The sequence below is a fragment of the Salmo salar genome, chromosome 09, assembly GCF_965601325.2.
Source record: "Salmo salar chromosome 09, fSalSal1, whole genome shotgun sequence".
NCBI classification, from domain to species: domain Eukaryota; kingdom Metazoa; phylum Chordata; class Actinopteri; order Salmoniformes; family Salmonidae; genus Salmo; species Salmo salar.
Window position 1 is genome coordinate 92,994,715 of NC_138299.1, and position 13,193 is coordinate 93,007,907.

At 40.3% G+C, this 13,193-nt stretch overlaps 1 protein-coding gene across 1 annotated transcript; it reads left to right on the plus strand.

The window, feature by feature from the left end:
* Nucleotides 1-4,027: 4,027 nt before the first annotated feature.
* Nucleotides 4,028-12,448, plus strand: LOC106612126 (interleukin-12 subunit beta). The gene is made up of 7 exons (XM_014213016.3): nucleotides 4,028-4,138; nucleotides 5,830-6,147; nucleotides 6,269-6,371; nucleotides 9,515-9,762; nucleotides 10,917-11,086; nucleotides 11,369-11,478; nucleotides 11,904-12,448. Exons 2-7 carry the CDS (start codon nucleotides 5,973-5,975, stop codon nucleotides 11,986-11,988), a joined length of 891 nt encoding a protein of 296 aa, XP_014068491.3. The 5' UTR covers nucleotides 4,028-4,138; nucleotides 5,830-5,972; the 3' UTR covers nucleotides 11,989-12,448.
* The last annotated feature ends 745 nt before the right edge of the window (nucleotides 12,449-13,193 follow it).

Sequence of the window (13,193 nt, forward strand, 5' to 3'; positions counted from 1 at the left end):
CTCCGCTGTCCTGGCGTCGTGAGGGAGCTTGTTCCACCATTGGGGTGCCAGAGCAGCGAACAGTTTTGACTGGGCTGAGCGGGAACTGTGCTTCCTCAGAGGTAGGGAGGCGAGCAGGCCAGAGGTGGATGAACGGAGTGCCCTTGTTTGGGTGTAGGGCCTGATCAGAGCCTGAAGGTACGGAGGTGCCGTTCCCCTCACAGCTCCGTATGCAAGCACCATGGTCTTGTAGCGGATGCGAGCTTCGACTGGAAGCCAGTGGAGAGAGCGGAGGAGCGGGGTGACGTGAGAGAACTTGGGAAGGTTGAACACCAGACGGGCTGCGGCGTTCTGGATGAGTTGTAGGGGTTTAATGGCACAGGCAGGGAGCCCAGCCAACAGCGAGTTGCAATAATCACACAGTCAGCGACACAAAAGTGTATGTGAACCAAACTGTGAATCATTTTTCATTGCTTTCACACAAAATGCATTCAATGACCACATTCTCCGAAATCCATGAATTATTTTCTCATTCATTCTTCACCAACTGCAAAACTATATATTTGCAGCACGTTGTCAAATGCTATCACACTGTTTCAAAAACTGTTAAAAACACATTCAAAACAGAATGATGGCAAATGTCGTGCATTTCTGCAGTAAGCAGATTGAAACATATAGAAAATCTCAGCAGAATATTGAATCATTCTAAACACAGCTGATTGCAATTTCAGCTGAAAGCCTACCCAAGTGTCCTGTTTTTAGTTTCGTTACCAAACAGACAAAAGAGGACTCATTTGGAATGGAGCTTTGGAAACTTGGATCAAGGAAGACAGGTTGGTGGGGAAAAAAGAGTGGCAGGGTTGGATTGGGCATTCCAGAAGATACTTTCCAAGATGCATCACCAGAGAAGACATAAGATGTGATGTTGATGAGAACGTGTGGGTAAATGCAGGAGAGAGGTAGAACTAGAACCCTCACAGTACTGTACAGTATGAGTGTTATACTATACATTTTGATGAGAACTAGAACCCTGACAGTACTGTACAGTATGAGTGATTATACTATACATGTTGATGAGAACTAGAACCCTGACAGTACTGTACAGTATGAGTGATTATACTATACATGTTGATGAGAACTAGAACCCTCACAGTACTGTACAGTATGAGTGATTATACTATACATGTTGTTGATGGTTTTGTTGTATTTATTACTGCAGACCTGGAATTTCAGGAATTCGTTTTTTGTTGCAACTTTTTATTTTTCACAAGTAAATTACTATATGCAAAGATATAGAAAAAATAAAGGCTATTGAAGCATATTGCTTTAGTTCTGATTAATTCTTGTTACATACACTTTAGTACAGTCAATAAAGTGAAAAGGTGATATTCTTTTTCTATAATGAAATACTGATTCATGAAAAGTTAATCATTTATGTAATGCTCCCTGTTGTTAGTGTTTTTTAGGTCAGTGTGTTATGAGAGACAATGTATGCTTTCTGAGTGAGAATTGTTGCCAGTGTTATGGTCGAACGAGTTTATTTTGGAACATGTATGAAGTGTTTTGGTGGTTTGAGTGAGTTTTGGAGGTGAGATTAACTGTTTGGCCAAGGTGCATGTTGGTAATGCAGACTGTGTGAAGAGTTTAGAAAAAGTGGCTTCAGTTGACCAATGCTTTTTAGCAATTGAAAAAAACTGTAAAACAGCTCCTTTCTTTAGCTTCATCTTGGCTCACTGACTGACCACTGCAGAACTGCTGTCCTTCTCAGCTGTACCTGACACTGACTGACCACTGCAGAACTGCTGTCCTTCCCAGCTGTACCTGACACTGACTGACCACTGCAGAACTGCTGTCCTTCTCAGCTGTACCTGACACTGACTGACCACTGCAGAACTGCTGTCCTTCTCAGCTGTACCTGACACTGACTGACCACTGCAGAACTGCTGTCCTTCCCAGCTGTACCTGACACTGACTGACCACTGCAGAACTGCTGTCCTTCCCAGCTGTACCTGACACTGACTGACCACTGCAGAACTGCTGTCCTTCCCAGCTGTACCTGACACTGACTGACCACTGCAGAACTGCTGTCCTTCCCAGCTGTACCTGACACTGACTGACCACTGCAGAACTGCTGTCGTTCTCATCTGTACCTGACACTGACTGACCACTGCAGAACTGCTGTCCTTCTCATCTGTACCTGACACTGACTGACCACTGCAGAACTGCTGTCCTTCTCAGCTGTACCTGACACTGACATCACAATGGTTCACCATGGAATTGAGTGTTCTATTACAGATTCTACATTCTATTGATAGAATTCTGACATTAATTTCTAACTCATTTAGTAGCGTTTTAATTGAGTGATCATTACATACTATTTTGACAGTATATGACAACTTACCAGTCTTTTCCATAAAACCTGTGCATTTATGTCACTACACTGAAAAGACAGCAATTCACTTGACTAATTCATAGATCTAAAACTGTACTGCACACTGTCAGGGAATTCCAATATTAGCTACATTACCTCATTACCTCACTACCTTTCACATACCTGCAAAGGTCCATCATCACAGACAAACAAGTCTCAAAGGAAATGAAAGTGAAAGACATGTTTCTCGCTCACCTGCGTTACATCACTTCATTTCCTCAGTCCCTACTCGGTCACATCATCTGTAGCCCATTCCCCAAGTATTGCTGAATAATAACATAAAACTAGTTGTCACGTCCTGACCAGTAATAGGGGTTATTTGTTATTGTAGTTTGGTCAGGACGTGGCAGAGGGTATTTGTTTTATGTGGTTCGGGGTGGTGGTTTGTTTAGTAGGGTATTTGATTTATGTATTCCGGGGGGTTTTGGGCACTGTTCTATGTTAGTGTATTTCTATGTTCTGTCTAGTCTTTTGTATTTCTATGTTTTGTTTATTGGGTTGGACTCTCAATTGGAGGCAGGTGTTTTCTAGTTGCCTCTGATTGAGAGTCCTATATATAGGTGTGTGTTTGTTGAGTACTTTGTGTGAGATTGTTCTGTGTATAGCCTTGTGTCTTACAAGCCTGTGAATAGTCGTTGTGTTTTCTTTGTGTACGTGTTTATTTTGGTTCTCCTTCTTCACCAAATAAAAGAAGATGAGTGCACATATTCCTGCTGCGTTTTGGTCCACTTTATCCGACGACAACCGTTACACTAGTAAAGGCTTATATGAAACCATTTTCATTTCACTGCCGTTTACTGTGCAATTACATACCATGTTTACATTTATAAAGTTATGGATAAGAAGGATAATAATTGCAATCAAAGTGAAGAGATTGATTTTGAAAGGGGATGGTTGAGGCTACAAGATACAGATTATATTAAGAAATACTGTTGGCAACTAATAAAAACCTTTCAAAGAATGTATGAAAGTCTTGGGATGTGTACGCAGCATATGGAAGTAAGAAAAATAAAGCTAGGCCATGCCTGTACAGTCCTGTATTATCATGACTTGTTTAGGTTAGATTAGAAAGTGATTGAGTTCCTCGTTCTGTCTGTACTTTCTCAACGGGGGAATTCTATTGGATGCTAAATGTCATCGACATTGGCACATATTAAAAAGCCACTGTTTAGACTTCAGCGTTATTCAGAGGACGTGTTGATCAGAAGATGTTTGATTGCTGTCTAAAGGTATGAACAATTTACTTTTAAATTAACTTGTTGACCTATGAATTTATTATGCAGATCAATTACTCATTTTGTACATCATATTCTATTCGTTATGAACACTTGCATGGGTAGAATCTTAGATTTTAATATTTAAATTGATTTGACTAAACATTTCTCTCTCTCTCTCTCTCTCTCTCTGCCTCTCTCTCTCTGCCTCTCTCTCTCTCTGCCTCTCTCTCTCTCTCTGCCTCTCTCTCTCTGCCTCTCTCTCTGTCTCTGTCTCTGTCTGCCTCTCTCTCTCTCTCTCTCTGCCTCTCTCTCTCTCTCTCTCTTTCTCTGCCTCTCTCTCTCTGCCTCTCGCTCTCTGCCTCTCTCTGCCTCTCTCTCTCTCTGCCTCCCACGTAGATGAGGTTTACTTTATTAAGCATCCTGCCTACTTTACTGGGTATTCTAATCCTACACCAGGCAAAAAGTCAAAGGCCCAAGTTCACTCAGAGCAGCTGGAATCTTCTACCCAATGGTAGGAAATCATAATCTCTGATCAGTACATGTATATTACTGTCATCTGTTAGATCAGTACAGTTTGTCACAATAATGTCAGCCTGTACACTTGTCAGTATGTTGTCAACTCATTATTAAGCATTGTATATGTGTTTCCAGTCTGGTATAGTACAGTGCTTTCAGAAAGTATTCATACCCCTTGACTGATTCCACACACAATACCACATATATTATACATAAGTATTCACACCTTGAGTCAGTACTTGTTATAATCACCTTTGGAAAGGATTACAGATGTGAGTTTTTCTGGGTAAGTCTCTAAGAGTTTTGCACACCTGGATTGTACAATATTTGCACATTATTCTTTAAAGAATTCTTCAAGCTCTGTCAAGTTGGTTGTTGATCACTGTTAGACAGCCATTTTCAAGTCTTCCATAGATTTTCAAGTCGATTTAATTCAAAACTGTAACTAGGCCACTCAGTAACATTCAATATAATCTTGCTAAGTAACTCCTGCTAAAAGGTGAATTTGTCTCCCAGTGTCTGTTGAAAAGCAGAATAAATCAGGTTTTCCGCTAGTATTTTGCCTGTGCTTAGCTCTATTCCGTTTCTTTATTTAGGCTTGCCATAACAAAGGGATTGAATACTTATTGACTCAAGACATTTCAGCTTTTCAATTTTAATTAACTTGTAAAATGTTCTAAAAACAAAATTCTACTTTAATATTATAGGGTATTATGTGTAGGCCAGTGACACAAAATCTCAGTTTAATCCATTTTAAATTCAGACTGTAACACAACAAATTGTGGAAAAAGTCAAGGAGTGTTAATACTTGTATAGGCAATGTATATAAAGATAGCTTACTGTAGTTCTATTTTGGTTTTGCCAGTCTGGTGTATAAAGGTATGTTTATGTCAGTTCATCATAAGGCTATATACCGTTGAGGTACTTTATATGTTTGTGTTGATGAGATACAGTCAGATCCCAAATTATTGGCACCCTTGAAAAATATGAGCAAAAAATGATGTATAAAATACATAATACAAATACTGAACTACTGTATCTTGTACACTCAAACAGATGGAATAATTATATTATTTTATACCAATACAATTAGTCAGAGAAAGAGATTTTGTTCAACAAATATGATTTTTTTCTCTCAAAAAGCTAGGGATCAAAATTATTGGCACCCCTGTTTTTAATAGGATAACGGCACTGAGCTTTTTTCTAAAATGTTTTGAGATTGGAAAACACATTGGAAAGGATGCTAGACCTTTCCATTCCTCCATACAGAACCTGTCCAGATCCTTGATATCCTTTGTCTGCGCTTATGGGCTGGCCTCTTCAATTCAAACCACAGGTTTCCGATGGGGTTGGAGTCCGTAGACTGAGAAGGCCATTGCAAAATGTATAAACACGCTCAGTGCCGTTATCCTTGCAAGGGGAGGTATTGAAAGCTATTGACAACAGGGTTCCAATCATTTTTACCAATCTTTTTGAAAAAAATAATTATACTTATTACACATGATCTCTGAGGAATTGTATTAGAATAAAATAATATAATTCTCAAAGAATTTGAGCATACAATATAGTTCAGTATTTTCATGATATATTTTATACAGTATTTTTTGCTCATCTTTATCAAGGGTGGCAATAATGTTTGACCTGACTCTATAAGTTGGTGTTGATTGAAGTGTGTGTTGTCACCAGTTGTTGTGGTGAATGTAGACGGCTCGCTGGTTCAGCATCCTCTAACCTGCAATGGTTCCTTCAACCGAGAGGAGGATGGTTGGAGGAGAGACAATGACTGGGTGTGGCGGAGAGATGGAGAGGAGGATGAGGACATCCTATGGATGATGGGTGAACAGGAGAAGAGGGGGAATAGCTTACTTGTCAACCTGGAAGAGAGAACTGGAGGGGGGATATTTACATGTCACAGCCTAGATAAAACCCTCCTGAAGACTACTACGGTGCTGGTCAAACACTTGGACGAACAGAAACGCATTCTAGAAGGATCCACCAGAACAGGTATACAGGATGTCTGTCTGTCTGTCATCCGAAATCAAGTAAAATATTGTTTTTCCATTCATTATCCGATTCGAACATTACATCTTATGTCTCTCTTCTGTTTGTTTGTTTCTATTCTAAGGCTATATGAAATGTTCAACACGGAACTACCAAGGAGAGTTCCACTGCTCCTGGAAATTCACCCCTACACGTTTTGGGACTGTTATGTTTGTCAAAGTGGCACGGTACTATCACCACCAACATTTTCTATGTATTACCACTACACTATTGGAAAGTAGAAGTAGAACCATGCAGGGTTGTTCGATTTGAACAATTTTTGGTTCTGGATAGAACCCTTTGCAGAGGATTCTATCTAAAACGCTCTATGTAGGGTTCTTTAAAGAACCCCTGTATAATATACTATGGTTCTACCTCGAACCCTCTATGAAGGGTTCTACCGAGAACCCTTTTATCTATGAAGTGTTTTTCCTAGAACCCTTTATGAATGGTTCCACCAGCCATTATAATTGTATTATTAAATTACATATATCGTAATGCCTGTCTTTGAGGGCCTAGTTATAGCCTAATTAAGCGGTGTTTGGAAACTCCTGGTTCACAGGTCACTTCAGGCCTGCAAATCACATTATGTTGGCTTGCAAAGTGATGTGTAACTCTTATTGAAATCCAGCCAGAGCTAGGACATCCAACAAGTAGAATATGGTATCACCTGCAACCTGCATTCAGAATAACTGTCAGGGTAGAGAAGATTGAATACTGAGCCTAGCTCAATCATCTATACTGGAACAACCATCTCAGTAACAGGTGCAATAAATCCAATAACTAACAGATTGGATACGTTTATAAAACTGTATGTTATTTATCTTTATGTAGCATTCATTTAATCAATCAATCAATGTATAGAACATGCAAAAACACAGATATATCTAACTATTAAGAAAATCTCCCTGCAGCCTCCTGGGTGGTGCAGCGGTCTAAGGCACTGCATCTCAGAGCTAGAGGCGTCACTACAGACCCACATTTGATCCCGGGCTGTAGCACGACCGGCCGTAATCGGGAGTCACATAGGCGGTGCACAATCAGCCCAGCGCCCTCCGGGTTAGGGGAGGGTTTGGCCGGGGGGAGTTTACTTGGCTCATCGCGCTGTAGTGACTCCTTGTGGCGGGCCGGGCGCCTGCATGCCGACCTCGGTCGTCTGTTGAACTGTGTTTCCTCCGACACATTGGTGCAGCTGGCTTCCAGGTTAAGCGGGTGGCTGTTAGGAAGCGTAGTTCGATGCTTCATGTTTCGGAGGACGCATGACTCGACTGTCGCCTCCCAAGCCCGTTGGGGAGTTGCGGCGATGAGACAAGATCGAAATTGAGGAGAAAAGGGGGTAAAATACAAACAAATATGAATAATTTTCTCCCTGCAATATGGTTCTATGTAGAACCCTTCTTGCCTTCCAAAGAACCCTTTCTTCCAAAAATGTCTTAGGATGTTAATTGGACTAGGTAGAACCCTTTTCCTTACAAAGAACTCCTGTCTTCCAAAAAAGGTTCTTCTGATTTAAGTGGTTCTTGGTAGAACCCTCTCCCTCTTCACAGAACCCGTTTGGAACCCTTTTTTCTGAGTGTAAACATTCTATGGGTCTGACTGTTGTATAGTGCTACAGTGCTGTATAGCCTTTACCTCTTCGGGATAGGGGGCAGTATTTTCACGGCCGGATGAAAAACGTACCCAAATTAAACTGCCTGCTACTCGGGCCCAGAAGGTAGGATATGCATATTATTAGTATTAGATTTAGATTATTAGATTTGGATAGAAAACACTCTGAAGTTTCTAAAACTGTTTGAATGATGTCTGTGAGTATAACAGAACTCATATGGCAGGCAAAAACCTGAGAAAAATCCAACCAGAAAGTGGAAAATCTGAGGCTTGTAGTTTTTGAAAAGATTCCCTATTCAATTTGTAGTGTTAACGGGGTCATGTTGCACTTCCTAAGGCTTCCACTAGATGTCAACAGTCTTTAGAACCTTGTTTCATGCTTTTACGGTGAAAATGGAGCGAATAAGAGCTGTGGTAAACTGGTGTCCCCGGCTAAGGCATGAGTTCAGTTACGCACGCAGCCTTGGGAGCGAGCTGAGTTCATATTCATTCCTAAAGAGAACGGATTTGTCCGGTTGGAATTTTATTGAAGATTTATGTTAAAAACAACCTAAAGATTGATTCTATACATCGTTTGACATGTTTCTACAAACTGTAGTATAACTTTTTTGGCTTTTCATCTGGACTTAGTAAGCGCGCGCCTTGTGGATTTAGATAGTGAACCTAACACGCGAACAAAATGGAGGAATTTGTACAGGTCTCGTGTGGCTCAGTTGGTAGAGCATGGTGTTTGCAATGCCAGGGTTGTGGGTTCAATTCCCACGGGGGGCCAGTACGGAGAATTTTTTTTATGAAATGTATGCATTCACTACTGTAAGTCGCTCTGGATAAGAGTGTCTGCTAAATGACAAAAATGTAAATGTACATAAAGATAAACTTTATCGAACATTTATTGTGGAGCTGGGAATTCCTGGGAGTGCATTCTGATGAAGATCATCAAAGGTTAGTGAATATTTATAATACTATTTCTTAGTTTTATTGACTCCAAGATGGCGGGTTTCTGTTTGGCTTGTTGTTTTTTGTCTGAGCGCAGTACTCAGATTATTGCAAAGTGTGCTTTCGCTGTGAAGCTATTTTGAAATCTGACACAGCGGTTGCATTAAGGAGAAGTGTATCTATAATTCTGTGCATAACACTTTTATCTTATCAAAGTTTATGAGTATTTCTGTAATACGTGTGCTCATTGTACTCATTCACCAGCGGTTTTGGAGGGAAAACATTTCTGAACATTACGCGCAAATGTAAAAGGGGGTTTTTGGATATAAATGTGAACTTTCTCGAGCAAAACATACATGTATTGTGTAACATGAAGTCTTATGAGTGCCATCTGATAAAGATCAAAGGTTAGTGCTTAATTTTAGCTGTATTTCTGGTTTTTGTGACGCCTCTCCTTGCTTGGAAAATGGCTGTGTGGCTTTTCTTGTTTAGGTGGTGTCCTAACATAATCTAATCTTTTGCTTTCGCCGTAAAGCCTTTTTGAAATCGGACACTGTGGTTGGATTAAGGAGAATCTTATTTTTAAAATGGTGTATAATACGATCCGAACGGGAAGGGGTCTCTAAGAGGATAACATGTGACTATTGTGTAGTGCTACAGTGCTGTATGGCCTATAACATGTGCATAATAACTTACAGTATTGACTTGACTTCAAATTAAATATTGCTGAATAGACTACTGCAATGTTACTCTACTTTTAGTCATCCATTTATTGGCTTTTCCATAGTGGCCTGTCTGATGCGAAGAACATCAGCTGTTCTGTGGACGCCAGTGGACAGCAGTGGACATGTTCCTCTTCATCTGGCCAGAGTGACATCATGTGTTCTGTGAACAGTAGTGGACTGGGGGTGTCCTGTGTGGACAGACAGTATTGTCCCTATGCTGAGGAGACTGACCGGATCACCCTGACCATCTACATGAGGACTAACTACCTGCTGGAGGAATACTCCCAACACTTCTACTTATCAGAGATAGGTGAGGACACACACACACACACAACACTTCTACTTATCAGACATAGGTGAGTGTTAAATAGGGACCTTGTTGCAGTAATAAGGGCAGACATGTTGCAAGAGGATGGCAGGATCAGGTGCACAAGTTGTGATTTTAGGCTACTTAAAGGTGACAATAATGGTCTAGGTGTGCACTTCACTATATTTACCAACTAATAAAACAATTATATTTACAAACTTCACAATGTAAGTGGTCTCTGAAAAGAAAATGCTTTGGAACTGGTAAACCTGTCTATCCCGTAACAAACATTAAGAATGCAGAAACAAAGCTCTCTAAAATGGCAGGAGTTTGTAGAGCACTAGTGCAGAGACGCACTAATAGTCTTCGTCACCACCTCTATATACACTGAATAAAAATATAAACGCAACATGTGAAGTGTAAAAATCCCTGAAATTTTCCAGATGCACAAAAAGCTTATTTCTCTCCAATTCTGTTCACAATTTTGTTTACATCCCTACTGGTGAGCATTTGTCCTTTGCCAAAATAATCCATCCACCTGAAAGGTGTGGCATATCAAGAAGCTGATTAAACAGCATGAGCATTACACAGGTGCACCTTGTGCTGGGGACAATAAAGGCCACTTTAAAATATGCTGTTTTTTTCACACAACACAATGCCACAGATGTCTCAAGTTTTGAGGAAGCGTGCAATTGGCATGCTGCCTGCCGGAATGTCCACCAGAGCTGTTGCCAGTGATTTGAATGTTCATTTCTCTGGCATAAGCTGCATCCACCATCGTATTAGAGAATTTGGCAGTACGTCAAACCTACCTCACAACTGCAGACCACGTGGATGGGCCTGGGTTGTGATTAGGGCCTAATACATTTATTTCAATTGACTGATTTCCTTATATGAATTGTTACTCAGTACAATCTTGGAAATTGTTGCATGTTGCGTTCATATTTTTGTTCAGTATACAAATATCTTGCACATATACGTAGGCCTATCAGAAGATTAGATGCTGAGAGTTTGTTGGTTTAAGTGCTACTGAAAGTTAGTTTCATAGTGCAGAGTGTTAGTAGAAGTTATGGTAATATTATCTATCCCACCTCTCTCCCTCTCCTTCCCTCACCCTCCCTCTCTCACGCGCACACACTCTCTCTCCCTCTCTCCAGTGAAGCCAGACAATGTATACATTAAGAAGGTGAACAGCAGTACTATAGAGTGGAGCTATCCTGTCTCCTGGAACAGACCCATCTCCTACTTCCCCCTCTCCTTCCAGGTCAAAGAGATCAAAGGCAGAATGTGCAAGAACGGGTGCATGTGTGATTCTCCCTACATGGAGGTGAGGACTACTGTCTACATACTGTACATCCTACTAGCCCTTGTCTCCAGAGCTTGATGAGGGCCATTACACAAAGAGATCCAGACCCTGTACTAATAGGCTCATACTCTTCAACTAATAGACGTGGTCACTGGTCCCTGGTTCAATTCATTAGAGCACACCTTAGCAAAACGTTTTGCAACGAAAAGGAGCATTTCTTATTGGACAAGTTCATGTAGTCCCTGCGTCAGGCCATTTTCCTCCATTTGGTGCTAAATGAATTAAACCCCTGTGTTCCCCCAGGTCCACACCACAAAGAGCAGTCAGTGGTCAGTCAAGGCCAAGGTGACGGTGTGTGTCAGGGCCCAGGATGCCCTCTGTGACTCCCCCTGGAGCGACTGGACAGAGTACAGGTCAGTACCACACTCTCTAGTCTACTGTATTCAGGAGAACCTCTCCTCGAGGACCCCCAGCCATTCCATGTAGTTGAACTATTGAAGAGTTAACACACCTGATTCAATTTGTCAACCAATCATCAAGCCCTTGAATACTACTGAATCAGGTGAGCTAGTTCAGGGCTACAACAAAGTAGTGAAACAGCTCCCCGAGTAGAGGGTTAAAAACCCCTGCTCTAGTCTACTGTTTCATTACGGACATTGTGCTACAGCTACACTACCAGGGTTAGGTTCAATTTGGTTTTCCATTCAGTACATTCAGTAAGTGGATTGAAATTCCATTTCATAAATGGAAAATGCGCTTTTTTTTATCAATTCAAGAATTTAATTTCTGAGAAGACATTGCAGAACAACACGTTTTACAATATGATATGATTTTTCAGACTCAGCAACAAGGGAAACAAGAGGAGGAGGCAGGAAAAGCAGAAGAAGAAGCAGAAGAAGAGGAAGAAGAATGTGTCTCAATAGTGTATCTTTACCATACTGATGGCCATCAAATATTAACCTATTTATTCACTCTAGTTTGTAGGCATTCACACTCTAAAACATCCACTATGACAAAGGTGTCTTAATTTACACTTTAAAACATCCACTATGACAAAGGTGACTTAATTGACACTCTAAAACATCCACTATGACAAAGGTGACTTAATTGACACTCTAAAACATCCACTATGACAAAGGTGACTTAATAGACACACTAAAACATCCATTATGACAAAGGTAACTTTGTTGCCAAGATCATTTACTGACACAAACTTCACTTGTCCAATCTTTATACTTGTTATGAAATGTATTTAGAAATATTTATGATTATTTATTTATTAATGTTGCTTTTTATCTCATAGAGTTTGACATGACATGCACTAACATAAACTGAACTGATATTTTTGTGACTTTAATACTATAAATCAAAATAAACGTACAGTCCTGCACTTACAGTAGATGTGTTTGAGTTCTTTCCACTACTCTGTGCTCACAATCTTTAAAGAATTTCAGGATTTAAAAAAAATAACAACGTGAAATCAAGCATCAATAAAAAGGAAGTAATGTATGACTAATCTCATTGTAAATACAATATAAATACCTATGCTAATACACTTCCTTTGTCTCTGACAAACCACAACAGGATGTCCAGGAAACTGGTTGGAAGGCTTAGACCAATGGCGTAACACTTGAGGGTCCTAGAACACGTTAACTGTTGCTTTTCTCTCTATTTATCCAACTTAGGGTTTTGGGGTTGCTGTGTGGGATGGGATGGAAGGTATTTTGCAACACTGTGCATGAGGTGCGCTGACTCCCACACAACTAGAAAGCAGTTTGGAATTCGTAAGGTTTTGAGTTGTTTTTGTTTCCATACATGTACTAGTTGAGTATGTATTGAATGCACAGTCTTACATAGGGCCTAGAGAGTTATGTATTCCTTCATGTGGGATATATAATCCGTGTACCAATACATCAAAAAATGTCCTGATAATTTGGTCAATATACGCCAATCACAACTGAAACAGCAATATTTTTCTATATTACTTTAAATTGTGTTCTTACTCTTAACAGTTCGGAAAGTCACCACCACAGCCCTTCCTTAACTACGTTGTAATGTCATAACCCATCATTCTATTTGTGTACCCTTCACCACGCTTGGCTAGTACATGGTTTTGAACAACTCGTTT

Excerpts from the sequence above, each read along its gene's own strand:
- LOC106612126 (XM_014213016.3), top strand. The coding sequence starts at position 5,973 with ATGATGGGTGAACAGGAGAAGAGGGGGAATAGCTTACTTGTCAACCTG. Across the intron at positions 6,372-9,514 it reads ATGTTTGTCAAAGTGGCACG|TGGCCTGTCTGATGCGAAGA; the intron begins GTACTATCACCA and ends GCTTTTCCATAG. Across the intron at positions 9,763-10,916 it reads CTTCTACTTATCAGAGATAG|TGAAGCCAGACAATGTATAC; the intron begins GTGAGGACACAC and ends CCCTCTCTCCAG.